At 45.8% G+C, this 13420-nt stretch overlaps 1 protein-coding gene across 2 annotated transcripts in view; it reads left to right on the top strand.

The window, feature by feature from the left end:
• The window catches only part of LOC140429776 (E3 ubiquitin-protein ligase UHRF1-like), a 168224-nt gene extending 155042 nt beyond the window's left edge, over window positions 1–13182 (top strand). For both annotated transcript variants that reach the window (XM_072517222.1, XM_072517221.1), the window contains 5 exons: window positions 6430–6567; window positions 6660–6777; window positions 7710–7882; window positions 7984–8082; window positions 12022–13182. In XM_072517222.1, the coding sequence (XP_072373323.1) occupies window positions 6430–6567; window positions 6660–6777; window positions 7710–7882; window positions 7984–8082; window positions 12022–12168 (675 nt within the window). In that variant the 3' untranslated portion in view covers window positions 12169–13182. The remainder of the gene's footprint in view (window positions 1–6429; window positions 6568–6659; window positions 6778–7709; window positions 7883–7983; window positions 8083–12021) is intronic.
• The last annotated feature ends 238 nt before the right edge of the window (window positions 13183–13420 follow it).

Genomic DNA, 13420 nt, shown 5'->3' with positions numbered 1-13420 from the left:
AGGAAGAAATACAGTTAACATTTTGATGCAGTATAAAGAATTGTACGGACTCTGTTGAGTTAATTCTGATTGTCTTTCCACAGTTGCTGCCAAACCTGCTGAGCTTATCCAGCCTTTTCTGTTTTTATTTCAAATTTCCAGCCTCTGCAGTATTTTGCAATAACAATAATCTTTATTAGTGTCACAAGTAGGCTTATATTAATACTGCAATGAATTTACTGTGAAAATCCCCTAGTCGAGCATCTATGCATGGGCCCAATCCTGTTTCTCAACTGCATGCTGCACCTTGACAATATGTGGAAAAAATAGCATTAGTTTCCAAATCTGTACCGGTTAAGTCTAGCTCTACCACACTGCCACCTCTCTCAGCTCCTCCGTTGTTCCTTAACTTGTCAGACTACTTGTCTGACACCCAGAGCACCAATTTTCCCCAACTAAATATTGAGATGACCAAATTATAATTGATAATAATGTTTATTATTGTCACAAGTAGGCTTACATTAACACTGCAATGAAGTTACTGTGAAAATCCCCTAGTCGCCACACTCCGGTGCATATTCGGGTACATGGAGGGAGAGCTCAGAATGTCCAAATGACCTAACAGCATGTCTTTCAGGACTTGTGGGAGGAAATCAGAGCACCCGGAGGAAATCCACGCAGACACTGGGAGAACGTGCAGATCCGCACAGACAGTGACCCAAGCCGGGAATCAAACCTGGGACCCTGGCTCTGTGAAGTAACAGTACTAGCCAATGCGCTACCATGCCAAAACCATTTGATTCATTCACTGCCACAGACTCTGTTCCCTAACCACCAAATCCATTCCGTTCCCTGGCAACCAGACTGTTTCCATTTGTGTCCTATTGGCCCTGAGAAACGTTTCTCACCATACATCCACACTATTACTAAGACTGCTTATTTCCACCTCTGTAACATTGCTAGACTGCCTTGCTGCCTCAGCTCCTCCATGTCTCTGTTGTATCTAGACTTGACTATTCCAATGCACTCCTGGCTGACATCCCACATTCTACCATCGTAGACTCATCCAAAACTCTGCCCCCCCATGTCCCTACTAGCGCCAAGTCCCATTCACCCATCACCCCTGTGCTCGGTAACCTACGTTGGCTCCCTGTTGAGCAATGCCTCGATTTAAAAATTCTCAGCCTTGTTTTCAAATCACTCCATGGTCTTGCCCCTCCCTATCTCTGAAATCTCCTCTCACCCTACAGCTCTCCGATTAGCCTCTTACACATCCCTGATTTTAATCACTCCACCACTGGCTGTTGTGCCTTTGGCTGCCAGGCTCTGCCCGTCCCTCCCTAAACCTCCTCTTGGATTCTCCTCATTGGCCAAGCTTTAAGTCATCTACCTGAACATGTTGATCAGCAAATGATACCTGTTAATGCTCCTCTGAAGTACCCTGGTACATCTTACAACATTAAAGGCACTAAGCACATTAGCAACATTTAAGAGGCCATTTGGATGGGTACATGAATAGGGAGGAAACAGAGGGATATGGTCCGAGTAAGGGCAGAAGGTTTTTTTTTAGTTGGGGCATCATGATCGGCACATGCTTGTTGGGCCAAAGGGCCTATTCCTGTACTGTACTTTTCTTTGTTCTTTATATAAATTAAAGTTCATGTTTCCATGCAGTGTCATTCACATTCAACTAATGCATAATATATAATGGGGCGCAATTCTCCCATCGGGGAGTTTCACTCCGACGTCGGAGGCCGTTCCCATCCCCCTATTCTCCCGCCCCCGGGGGGCTAGGAGCGGCGCCGCGTCATTTACGCGTGCAAGCGGCGCCGTGTAAATGACGCGACCGGCGCCACGTAAATGACGTCGCATGCGCGGTTGCCATCCTCACCGCGGCCGCCCCGCAAGAAGATGGCGGATCGATCTTGCGGGCCAGCGGAGGAAAGGAGGTACTCCTTCAGAGAGGCCGGCCGGCCGATCGGTGGGCACCGATCGCAGGCCAGACCCCCCCCCCCCCCCCTCCGCCCCTCAGCGTTCCCGCGCTGTTCACGCCGGCAGCGACCAGGTGTGGATGGCGCTGGCAGGAACCTGTCGTGTTGGGCAGGCCGCTCGGCCCATCCGGGCCGGAGAATCGCCGCTCGCCCATTGCCAACGGCAAGTGGCGATTCTCCCAGTGGCCAGCCGTGATTCGCGCCGCGCCGGTTTTGGGGGGGGGGGGGTGGTGGGAGAATCGCGTGCGGGCGTCGGGATGCGTGGCGGGATACGCGTGGCGCCCGGGTGATTCTCCCACCCGGCATGGGGGGGGGATAATTCCACCCAATGGGTCTGCAGAGGTATGTTAAACACTTCATTGAACACTTTTTACTGCTCTGGCTACACAAGAGAGAGCAAATCATGTGATATCGCATCACTTCCTGTGATGGAAACCGTATCTGATTGGTGTATTTAACAGTGAGAATTAACCCATTATATTACAGTACAACAGCAGACATTTGCTTGTCTTTTGCTTTGGAAAGTTCCTCCCTTGCTTGTTCAAATGAAATGCATCCCTTCAATTGTGGTGGACAAATGTAAAAAAACAAATCCGGAACTGTACTTTTGTGGAATGTTAAACTAAATCTCAATGCTGACATTCACCAAGGAAAGTAGTGCATTTGTTGAAGCGCATGCATTAAGAGTGCTACTGGTATCGGATGCAATTAGCAGTTCCTGTCCACCCTTTCTCTCCCCTCTTCTCTCTTTTGCACTCTCCAAGGTAAATAAACTTCTCCTGCAGTAAGAGCAAGCATTTGACCCGGCTGCAGAAAGCTGCCAATATGACTAATAAATACAGGAAACTTGGATGGGTGTGACTCACTCGCTGACTTTGTCCTCTTCAGCTGGCCCGTACTTGTCACCTCTACCAGTGATGTAGTAGAGTTGGAAATTCATTCATTCCAACACTTGGGAGGAAATTTCAATATTCCAGGAGTGATGCCAGAGGATTGGCGGACTGCCAACCCTTGTTGTTTTAACGGGGGGGGGGGGGAGGAAGAGAGATAATCCGAATAATTAAAGACCAGTTAGTTTAAATTAATTTGTGGATAGGTCGGGGCGACATGGTGTCGCGGTGGTTAGCACTGCTGCCTCACTGAGCCGAGGACCTGGGTTCGAACCCAGCCCTGGGTCACTGTCCATGTGGAGTTTGCACATGCTCCCCGTGTCTGTGTGGGTCTCACTCCCACAACCCAAAGATGTGCAGGGTAGGTGGATTGGCCACGCTAAATTGCCCCTTAATTGGAAAAACATAATTGGGTACTCTAAAAAAAATTTTTAAACTTGTGAGGAAGGTCATTGGAATCCATTCTAAAGGACAGTATGAACATTCAATAAGGAATCCATTGATTAAGCAAGCAAAATCAGCACAGATTTAAGGGAAGGCCATATCTGCCGAACTTGATTGAATTCTTTTGAGGTGGTGACGGTTGGGTTGATGAGAGCAGTGCGATGGATGTGGTCTACGTGGATTTTAGTAAGGCTTTTGGCAGGGCCCCACGTGGCAGGCTGGTCAAAACAGTAAAACCCCTTTGGCTCCAACGAAGAACGGCAAATTAAATCCAAAATTGGCTTAATGGCAGGAAGCAAACTGTAATGGTAGACGGATGTTTTCGCCACTGGGAGTCTGGTAGCAGTGGGGTTCTGTAGGGCTCGATACTTGATTCCTCGCATTTTGTCATTTAGATTAAACTTCTAGACTCAATTGTAGGAAAATAATTGCAGATGATACAAAAATTGGGCGAGTGGTTGACAGTGAGGAGGAAAGCTTCTGGTCAATTTGGTAAGAAAGTGGAAAATGAAATTCAATCCAGAGAAATGTGAGGTAAAGCATTTTGGGAGTTGCAACAAGTTATGGGAATGCACAACAAATAGTAGGATACTGAGTATGTGGAGGAACAGAGGGAATTTGGATAGAGTGCCCACAGACCTTTAACGGTAGCAGGACAGGTTGATGAGGTGCTTACGAAGGCATATGGTGTGATTTCCTTTAATATTAATAATAATAATCACTTATTGTCACAAGTAGGCTTCAATGAAGTTACTGTGGAAAAACCCCTCGTCGCCACATTCCGGCACCTGTTCGGGGAGGCTGGTATGGGAATTGAACCTGCGCTGCTGGCATTGTTCTGCATTGCAAGCCAGCTATTTAGCCCACTGTGCTAAACCAGCTATTTAGCCCACAACAGAGGAGTCAAAACCCAGGGGGGTGGGGCATAGTTTGAAAGTAATTGGTGGAGAGTTAGAGGAGAGATGAAGGAACATTCTTTTCTCCCAGAGGTTGGTAGGGACGTGGAGTACTGTTCCCACATTTAAACAATACTTGGACGTCTGCTTGAAGAGCTGTGATCTGCAGGGCTATGGATCTATTGGGAAGGTGGGATTACGCCGAGTGGTTCTCAACCAGTGCAGACCGATGAGCAAAACAGCCTTCTCCTGTGATGTAACATTTTCCTTGACATTATATACAAAATTCAAAAAGCTTTGAAATCCTCACCTTTTTTCGAGGCGCCGATATCTAGTAAAAAACAACATGGTGTTCGCCTGGGATTCGCTGGCTATGTGGCGTTTCACGACTGTACCTATACAGGTATTCCAAAATTTGAAAAATTCCAGAATCCAAGACACACTGTGACGAGGATGTAGAGATCCTACAGCATGGTCTGGACAGGTTGGGTGAGTGGGCAAATCAATGGCAGATGCAATATAATTTGGATAAGTATGAGATTCACTTTGGAAGCAAAAACAGGAAGGCAGATTACTACCTGAATGGTTGTAAATTGGGAGAGAGGAGTGTGCAGTGGGACCTGGGTGTCCTTGTGCACCATTCGCTGAAGGTAAGCATGCAGGTGCAACAGGTGGTAAAGAAGGCTAATGGTATGTTGGCCTTCATTGTGAGAGGTTTCGAGTGCAGGAATAGGGATGTGTTATTGCAATTATACAGAGCCTTGGTGAGGCCACACCTTGTGTGCAGTTTTGGTCTACTTTTTGAGGAGGGATGTTCTTGCTCTCGAGGGTGTGCAGCGAAGGTTTACCAGACTGATTCCAGGGATGGCGGGACTGTCATATGAGGAGAGATTGACTAGGTTAGGATTGTTCTCGCTGGAGTTCAGAAGAATGAGGGGGTATCTCATAGACACTTTAAAAATTCGAACAGGACTAGACAGGATAGATGCAGGGAAGATGTTCCCGATTGTGGGTGTGTCCAGAACCAGGGGTCACAGTCTGAGGATTCAGGGTAAACTATTTTGGACAGAAATGAGGAGACATTTCTTCACCCAAAGAGTGGTGAGCCTGTGACATTCATTACCACAGGAAGCAGTTGATGCTAAAACATTGAATAATGTCAGGTGGTATACCTTTAAGAAATGGGTGTTTATCAAATAGCTGCAGTGATGTCAGTGTGTGGGTGGAGCTGGGCTGTCTGTCTTTCACTTTCGATTTGAGCTGGCAGCTGCAGTGTTTTTGGTTTCGTTTTCAGAGGTGCATATATGCATTCAAAGCAAGCAGCTGTATAATGATATCTCTCTACAAGCTAAAGAATGTCTCCAGATCATTGATAATTTCAAATTAATACCTGTTTTTGTAGAGCATTTAAACCTGCTGTCTTTATTTTAAAAAAGGATTTAACTTCTGGATGTTGTTTGAGAAGTTATTACGGGTTACCTATAGAATATTGTATTTGGGAAAGTATCACTGTTTGTAGTTCATAAGATGTTTACTGTGTGTTTATAAAATGTTAACTGGATTCATAGAATAAAACATTGTTTTGTTTTAAACATACTTTAGCTCTCTGTTGCACCACACCTGTAAAGTGGGCCCTTGTGCTCCTCATAACCAAAATCTATTTAAAGTTGTGGGTCAGGTGAACTCCCTGATATACTTTGGGGTTCTCTAAACCCTGGCCCATAATGATATATTCAAGAGGCGGCTAGATATAGCGTTTGGGGCGAATGGAATCAAAGGTTATGGGGAGAAAGCAGTATTAGGCTATTGAGCTGGATGATCAGCCATGATTGTGATAAATGGCGGAGCAGTCTTGAAGGGCCAAAAGGCCTCCTGCATCTTCTATGTATCTATGTACTCTCGGCCCCAAGCATTTTGAATAAGGGGTACTCAACCTGCATGAATATATATATATATATATAAAATATATATGTGTGTATTATTGGACACACGTGCTGCCCATGTGTGATGTAGCCAAGTGGTGCAGCACTACCCTGACATAAAAGTAGTGTTTGTGCTCAGTATATATCAGTATTTCAAAGCAGGTTCATGGGTTACTAGACACCATTTTGGTTAATGCCCGATGTGAAAGAGTATGATGAGGAATTGCTGCAAAGCTTTGAAACTGAAAAGTACGGGCGTTACAATTCACGGTACAATATGATAATCTAAACTGTTGTACTAACCTAGGTGGTAAAATACTGGCCTGAAATTGGGAAGTCGGGTTTCCTGGTATGGCGCTATCTGTTACGACGCGATGATGTAGAACCCGCTCCTTGGACCCCAGAAGGAAAGGATCGGACAAAGAAATTGGGGTTGAAAATGCAGGTCAGAGCTTCGTGTTATCTTTAATTGTAGTAAACCGCTGCTAATAAAGAGATACAGCCACTATTTTAATTCTGTATAATGTTCCATGACAGTATCCTGAAGGATACCTGGAAGCCATGGCAAACAAGGAGAAAAAGAGCAAGAAGCAGGAACCAAACTCAGTCGTCAACAATTGCGGCAGAGCCGCTCAAAAGAGGCAGCAGGAAAATGGTACGTTGTGCAGTAATTTGGATTAATGGTCATTGAGCAAACAGTTATTTCCATGGGTTTACCATGGGATTCACTACGATGGTCATGTGAAACAGGTTTTATTGGTGTTCATTCGAGATGTGATCCTGTGCAATGAAATAGTAATGAGAACAGTGTATCTCCCCTTTAAAAATCAGTGTAAGTGGAGATTTTGGAGAGGAAAGTTCCTTCATGGCACTGTACAAACTAAATCAATTCCCCAGGCATAGACCGTGTTGGAGGCACTACCTCTGCATTCTCTGCGTGCATCCCCATTGATAGCATTGAAGAATGCCTTGCAGGTGCCATGGGGATGCAGTGGCATTGTGGTATTGTCACTGGACTAGTTAACCAGAGAGCCAGAATAATGCTCTGGAGATCCAGGTTCAAATCCCGCCACTGCAGATGGTGAAATTTGAATTCAATAAAAAAAATCGGGAATTAAAAGTCCAATGAATCCATTGTCGATTGTCGTAAAAGCCCATCTGAGGGCAGCATGTTGCGCAGTGGATAGCACTGGGACCTTACCTGGTCTGGCCTATCTGTGACTCCAGACCCAAAACAATGTGTTTGATTCTTAACTGCCCCCTCAAGGGGAAATTGGGGATGGGCAATAAATGCTGGTGCAGCCTTCAATGCCCACATCCCATGAACACATTTTTCAAAAAGGTAGCAGCCACCACGTTGTCTGCCCTGAGTAGTTAATGTAATTTGCCTAGCTCCGCTTATGAGCTCAAACCTTCTCCCGACACTGCTGAAGTTTAAAGGACAGTTTCTGAATCTATTGTTATTGGCAAGTCATGAATGCGATTACGAGCCTGGAGGTCACCTGTTCCTGTTGTCTGACTGGGGAGGGAGGGGGGAGCACATTGTGGTTTGAAAAGGCTGATGGATGTTCTCCTTGTCTGGCACAGCTGGCACTGCCACGGTAACAGCACCACCAGCCCCGAAGACTGTGAAGCTTGCTCAGGACGACGCTGAGGGAGAAACCTACCAACTTACGCCACAGCAGCAGTGGCTGATCAGAGAGGACTGCTTAAATAAGAAACTTTGGGATGAGGCACTTGCCTCTCTTATGGAAGGCCCGGTATGTTTCCAGACCTGGTTTGTCCAAAGTATCATGTCTGCCCTGAATGTTTTGCTGTCAATCCACAAGTTCTCTCTTTTTTTCTCTCTCCCCATGCACAGAAATTCTTGAGGAAAACGGAGCAGATCTTTATGTGTATTTGCTGCCAGGAGTTGGTTTTCCAGCCAATCACGACAGAATGTCAGCACAACGTCTGCAAGGTGAGTATTTAACATGGAAAATAGGAGCAGGAGTTGGCCCTTCGAGCCTGCTCCTCCATTCATGGCGGATCATCCAACTCATCAGCCCGTTTCTGTCTTTTTGGCCCCCCCCCCCACAACCATATCCTTCACCCCAAGTGCTTTATCTAACTTCTTGAAAGCTCATTAAACTTCACTTTGCCATTGTTTGCTGTATAGAGTAAACTGAAGAACTTCAACGTCCAGAGAAGATTCTTTTTAAACGCAAGATTTGCATTCGTTTCAATTGCCTTTAGCTCTTCTAGAACTTGAAACTCGTTTCCCTAGGAATGCTCTTGTACGGTAATTTATTTGTTCTGCTAAAAATGAAAAGGCGTGTCCTGATTTGGTCACCTTCACAGCCAAGGGTGCCAGCGGGCCGAGAGGCAAGCGGCATCGGAGTGAGCAGGAGAACAGCTGTGGTGCCGTGGTTAGCGCTGCTGCCTCACAGCGGCCAGTACCCGAGTTTCATTCCAGCCTTGGGTGACAGACTGTGCGGAGTTTGCACGTTCTCCCCGTGTCTGCATGGGTTTCCTCCGGGTGCTCTGTTTTCCTCCCACAATCCAAGGATGTTCAGGTTAGGTGGGATAACGGGGATAGGGCGGGGTGTGGTACGATGTAGGGTTCTCTTTCAGAGGGACGGTGCAGACTCGATGGGATGAATAGCCTCCGTCTGCACTGTAGGGATTCTATGGAATCTTCAGTGGATTTACATTGCAAATGCATCCTGATTTTGTGACCGAGTGTTTTGTTTCCTCTTCAGATTCTTATAACAGTACCCCTGGGTGGCTCAGTGTCAATAGCTGAGCCATCCCAAATTCAGTTGCTGAACCATGTAGAGTTAGCTGATCTCAGCCAGGCTGCACAGAATTGGCTTCAGAACCCTTGGCGGGCGCAACGGTGGGGGCGGGGGGTGGGAGAGAGAATAGTTTGAGATCCCTTATCAAAAGTAAATGTGGGGCAATTTTCCGGCTCCTTTGTGCCCTGGTCAAATCCCATTTTGTCGGAGAAATACCTGGAGGGACCTGCAATGGGATTTGCGGCAGGCGTCAGTTTCCGGGCCCTCTGTAATAGGGGCGTGAACCTTATTACCATATATTTAAATAGATGTTAATATGCAAAGTCAGCTTGACGCCGAACCTTTCGGGAAGGTGCAGTGTTCCCATCCGTCAGCATGACATGACGCCAGCTGGCACCAATGGAGACCAGACATGATGACTGGGCCAGGGAACTCGGAGGCCATAGTAGCCCCTGGGTGGTCGGAGACATGGCAACCTGGTACTGTCAAGGGACATAGCCTTCAGGGGCCCCGTAACAGAGTGCCACTGACGGGGGCTGGGGGGGATCATTTAGTGGTGAGGAAGAGGTTTCCCCTCTGTGATCAAGGGTTGGGGGTAGTCCCCTTGTCCGCGGGGGCTTACGCTGTCATTTGGGGGGGGGGGGGGGGGGGGGTTAAGTTTCAGATCAAGGAGCAGGACCTGCCCGTGTATTTAGGCCCCGCCCCTCGGTGGCTGTGCGAAACACGCCCCCCTCCAAAGTGATGACTAAGTGGGTGGGGGTGGAATGCGATCAGGATCGTGCCACCCAGTGGAAATCACAGTGTTTCCTTAGTCATTCTTTGAGAGAATTGTGCCCAATATCTCTTACAATTAAGTTAGGCCTTAGTGGAGTTGCCCAGTGTCATTGAATAGTTTGCTAATATTCACTGTAAGGGCACCCATATCATTAATGGCTATTTGGGGGCGGCACGTGGCGCAGTGGTTAGCACTGCAGCCTCCGGTGCTGAGGACCCGGGTTCGAGTCTCGGCCCTGGCTCACTGTCCGTGTGGAGTTTGCACATTCTCCCCGTGTCTGCGTGGGTTTCACCCCCACAACCCAAAGATGTGCTGGTTAGGTGGATTGGCCACGCTAAATTGCCCCTTAATTGGAAAAAAAAATAATTGGGTACTCTAAATTTAAAAAAAATAAAAATGAATGGCTTCTTGGATAAGTCCTGGTTCAATAAATTGGAGTTGATACCTTCAGGAAACCAAGGGAGGAACGCTCTGCCCAAAGATGTGCAGGTTAGGTGGGGCTTCGGGGATAGGACGGGGGAGTGGGCCTAGGTGGGGTGTTCTTTTGGAGGGTTGGTGTAAACTTGATGGGCTGAATGGTCTCCTTCTGCACTGTAGAGATTTTATGGGTTCTGTGTTGATATCTATTTTTTTTTAAATGTATCACCTCAAAAGTCTTATTTTGTGTGATTATACAATGAGGAGCTGTTTAGCACAGGGCTAAATCGCTGGCTTTGAAAGCAGACCAAGACAGGCCAGCAGCACTGTTCAATTCCTGTAACAGCCTCCCCGAACAGGCGCCGGAATGTGGCGACTAGGGGCTTTTCACAGTAACTTCATTGAAGCCTACTTGTGACAATAAGCAATTTTCATTTAATTTCATTTTAAAATATCACCAACTTTGAAAATTGCCATCTTGGTGTTAATATTTGATTTTTTTTGTGTTGCTAAGATACGTATTTTCAGCACGTGAACACTCTTACATAATGCCTGAGCTGTTTCCTGTGGTAGCAACACAATTCTGGAACAATACAATACAGTACAAAGTGCATATTTATTTTTTTCACCAATGTCTAACCATTTTATACTGTTAGCTTTTAGATGTTTGCCGCAAGCAACGTGGTTCTCAACTGGCACCATATCCAGATGGAATTTACTAAACCGCCGGAGGGGGGGGGGGGCGCGACATACATGTTTAGTCTTTCTTTTTAAATTGGGGTTACACCTCCACTTTCGGCCCTTCTGAAATTCCTCTCTTTATGCACTCCTTCATCAGCCCTGACCCACCACCACTTACTCATCTGCCATCTTTTGTAAAACTTTCTTCATGGGAAGATGGCGTTGCTGGCTGGGTCGGTATTATTGACCATCCCTAATTGCCCTTGAACTGAGTGGTTTGCTCGGCAATTTCCATTGTTAGACTTTTAGTACCAGATTTAAAAAAAGATAAATTTAGAGTGCCCAATTATTTTTTTCCAATTAAGGGGCAATTTAGCCTGGCCAATTCACCTAACCTGCACATCTTTGGATTGTGGGGGTGAAACCCACACAAAAATGGGGAGAAAGTGCAAACTCCACACTGACAGTGACCCAGGGCCGGAATTCGAACCCGGGTCCTCAGCGCTGCAGTCCCAGTGCTAACCACTGCACCATATGCCGCCCCTAGTTCCAGGTTTTTAATGAATTCAAATTGCAGCATCTCTCGTGGTGGGATTCAAAACCGGGTCCCTACAGCAATGCTCTCTGGATTACTAGCCCAGTGACGATGCTACTACACCATCGCCTCCCCTAAACGTACTCAGTGGCCTACACTTGGTACCCAGATGCACAGGCGGTTCTCACGGTGCACAGGTAATGTTCGAAAAGTTGCCTAGAGACAAACCTGATTTAGCACAGGGTTAAATTGCTGGCTTTGAAAGCAGAACCAGGCAGGCCAGCAGCACGGTTCAATTCCCGTACCAGCCTCCCCGAACAGGCGCCGGAATGTGGCGACTAGGGGCTTTTCACAGTAACTTCATTTGAAGCCTACTTGTGACAATAAGCAATTTTCATTTTCATTTCAACCTAAGTAGTCAGGAAAATGGGAATGTGGAAAGAAGTGAAGAATGAGGGGCTGGAAAAAAACCATTGAGGAGGAAATAACGGGAAGGAGGTGCACCCCAACCAAATCTCCTTCTCTCCCTTGCACCCCTCCCCCCGCCCCCAACCAAAACTTGCCAATGCCAGCAGCCTTAAATAGATGGGGATAAGAGACCTTGACGACTTTCTCGGGGCCAGGCCCGGATGAAAACTGCTGACCTGAAGCAATTATGCTGTTCCTGATGAATTTTTGCATGCCGTTTTTATGGGCATCTTCTTTCTCCATCAGAGCTGCCTGCAGAGATCATTCCGTGCCCAAGTGTACACATGTCCCGCCTGTCGCCATGAACTTGGAAAGGATTACAACATGGTTCCCAACAAGATTCTTCAGTCTATTCTGGACCAGTTCTTTCCAGGATATAGCAAAGGACGATGACAATTGATTGTGTGTAATATGTCTCCCATCTGCACACATTTTTACAGGGGGGGGGAGGGGGGAGGGGGGGGGGGGGGGGGGGAGGAAGTTTAAAACAAAAAATTGTCGATAATGGACCAATAGGCCAGAGGATAACAACTTGAACTCATCTTTCTAGAACCGCTAACGCTTCTCCCCACTCGACCATCGTTAACACTTCATTATTACATAGCACACTCTTCTTTCCCATTGACTGTCTGGTAACATCTAAGGTAGTTTTTTTTCTTCTTTGTTTGCCAACCAGTAGAGTATAAAAGGGCTCAGCCTCAAAATGTCAGCAGTCTGATGCTAGACTTAAAATATTTTTAAACTACCTGAAGACAGTGCGAAGGAATTTATGGGGAGTTTTCAGTCTAAAAGAAGTCCAGCTACACACTGCCTCTTCAAATCAATGTTATCTGTGCCTGGTCCATAACGCTTGGGTTTGAAATGTAATAGCACTGAAAATTATAACTGATTTAAAGTAATTCTGTGGTGATTATATCTTTCTTTACCTTGATTTTATAATGTTGCTATTTTGAAAAGAAAGTTAAATTTTTTTTTAAAAAGAGCAAGTTAATGGGCTTTCTTGTGAGGTTAAATGTGCATTCTTGTTATATTTTGAATGGTTTGACTACTAATGGCTTTTAAGGATAATTATGTAATATTGTACTTACATTAGTGTTCAGTAACCTGTTTTGTGATTTGCATTTCAAAATGCAAAGGAAATAAAAAGCACTTCTAGTCAAACAGAACACATCATGTAAAGAAAATACATTTGTTATTATTGAATATGCCACTTTTAGCATTTTAGTCACACATTATATATATTATAACTAGATTATTTGTATGTGGCAATTATGTCTGTATCAGTGTTAAAACAATTCTAGCTTGGAGGGGCCTGGGGTAGAAAAACACTTCATATTGTGATTTTGAAATTTGATATATATTCCTTGACCAGTACTTACCAATAAACATGTTAACATTTGAAATGTTTTCATTGATTTGACTCCAGTTATTGGGAACCTGGCATTATTGCAATGCGAAGTGGCATCAACAGCTTTGAAAAATGACGCACCTTTTGAAAATAACATTAAAATGTGCTGGAAATTGGGAGTAACAGTAACATGGGCAGCAAAGGCATCCCAGGGCAATCAACAGCACGGTAGCACAAGTGGATAACATTGTGGCTTCACAGCGCCATGATCCCGGGTTCGATTCCCCGCTGGGTCAC

Source organism: Scyliorhinus torazame, chromosome 9, assembly GCF_047496885.1.
Source record: "Scyliorhinus torazame isolate Kashiwa2021f chromosome 9, sScyTor2.1, whole genome shotgun sequence".
Classification (NCBI taxonomy): domain Eukaryota; kingdom Metazoa; phylum Chordata; class Chondrichthyes; order Carcharhiniformes; family Scyliorhinidae; genus Scyliorhinus; species Scyliorhinus torazame.
This window is presented reverse-complemented; position numbering and strand designations above follow the sequence as displayed.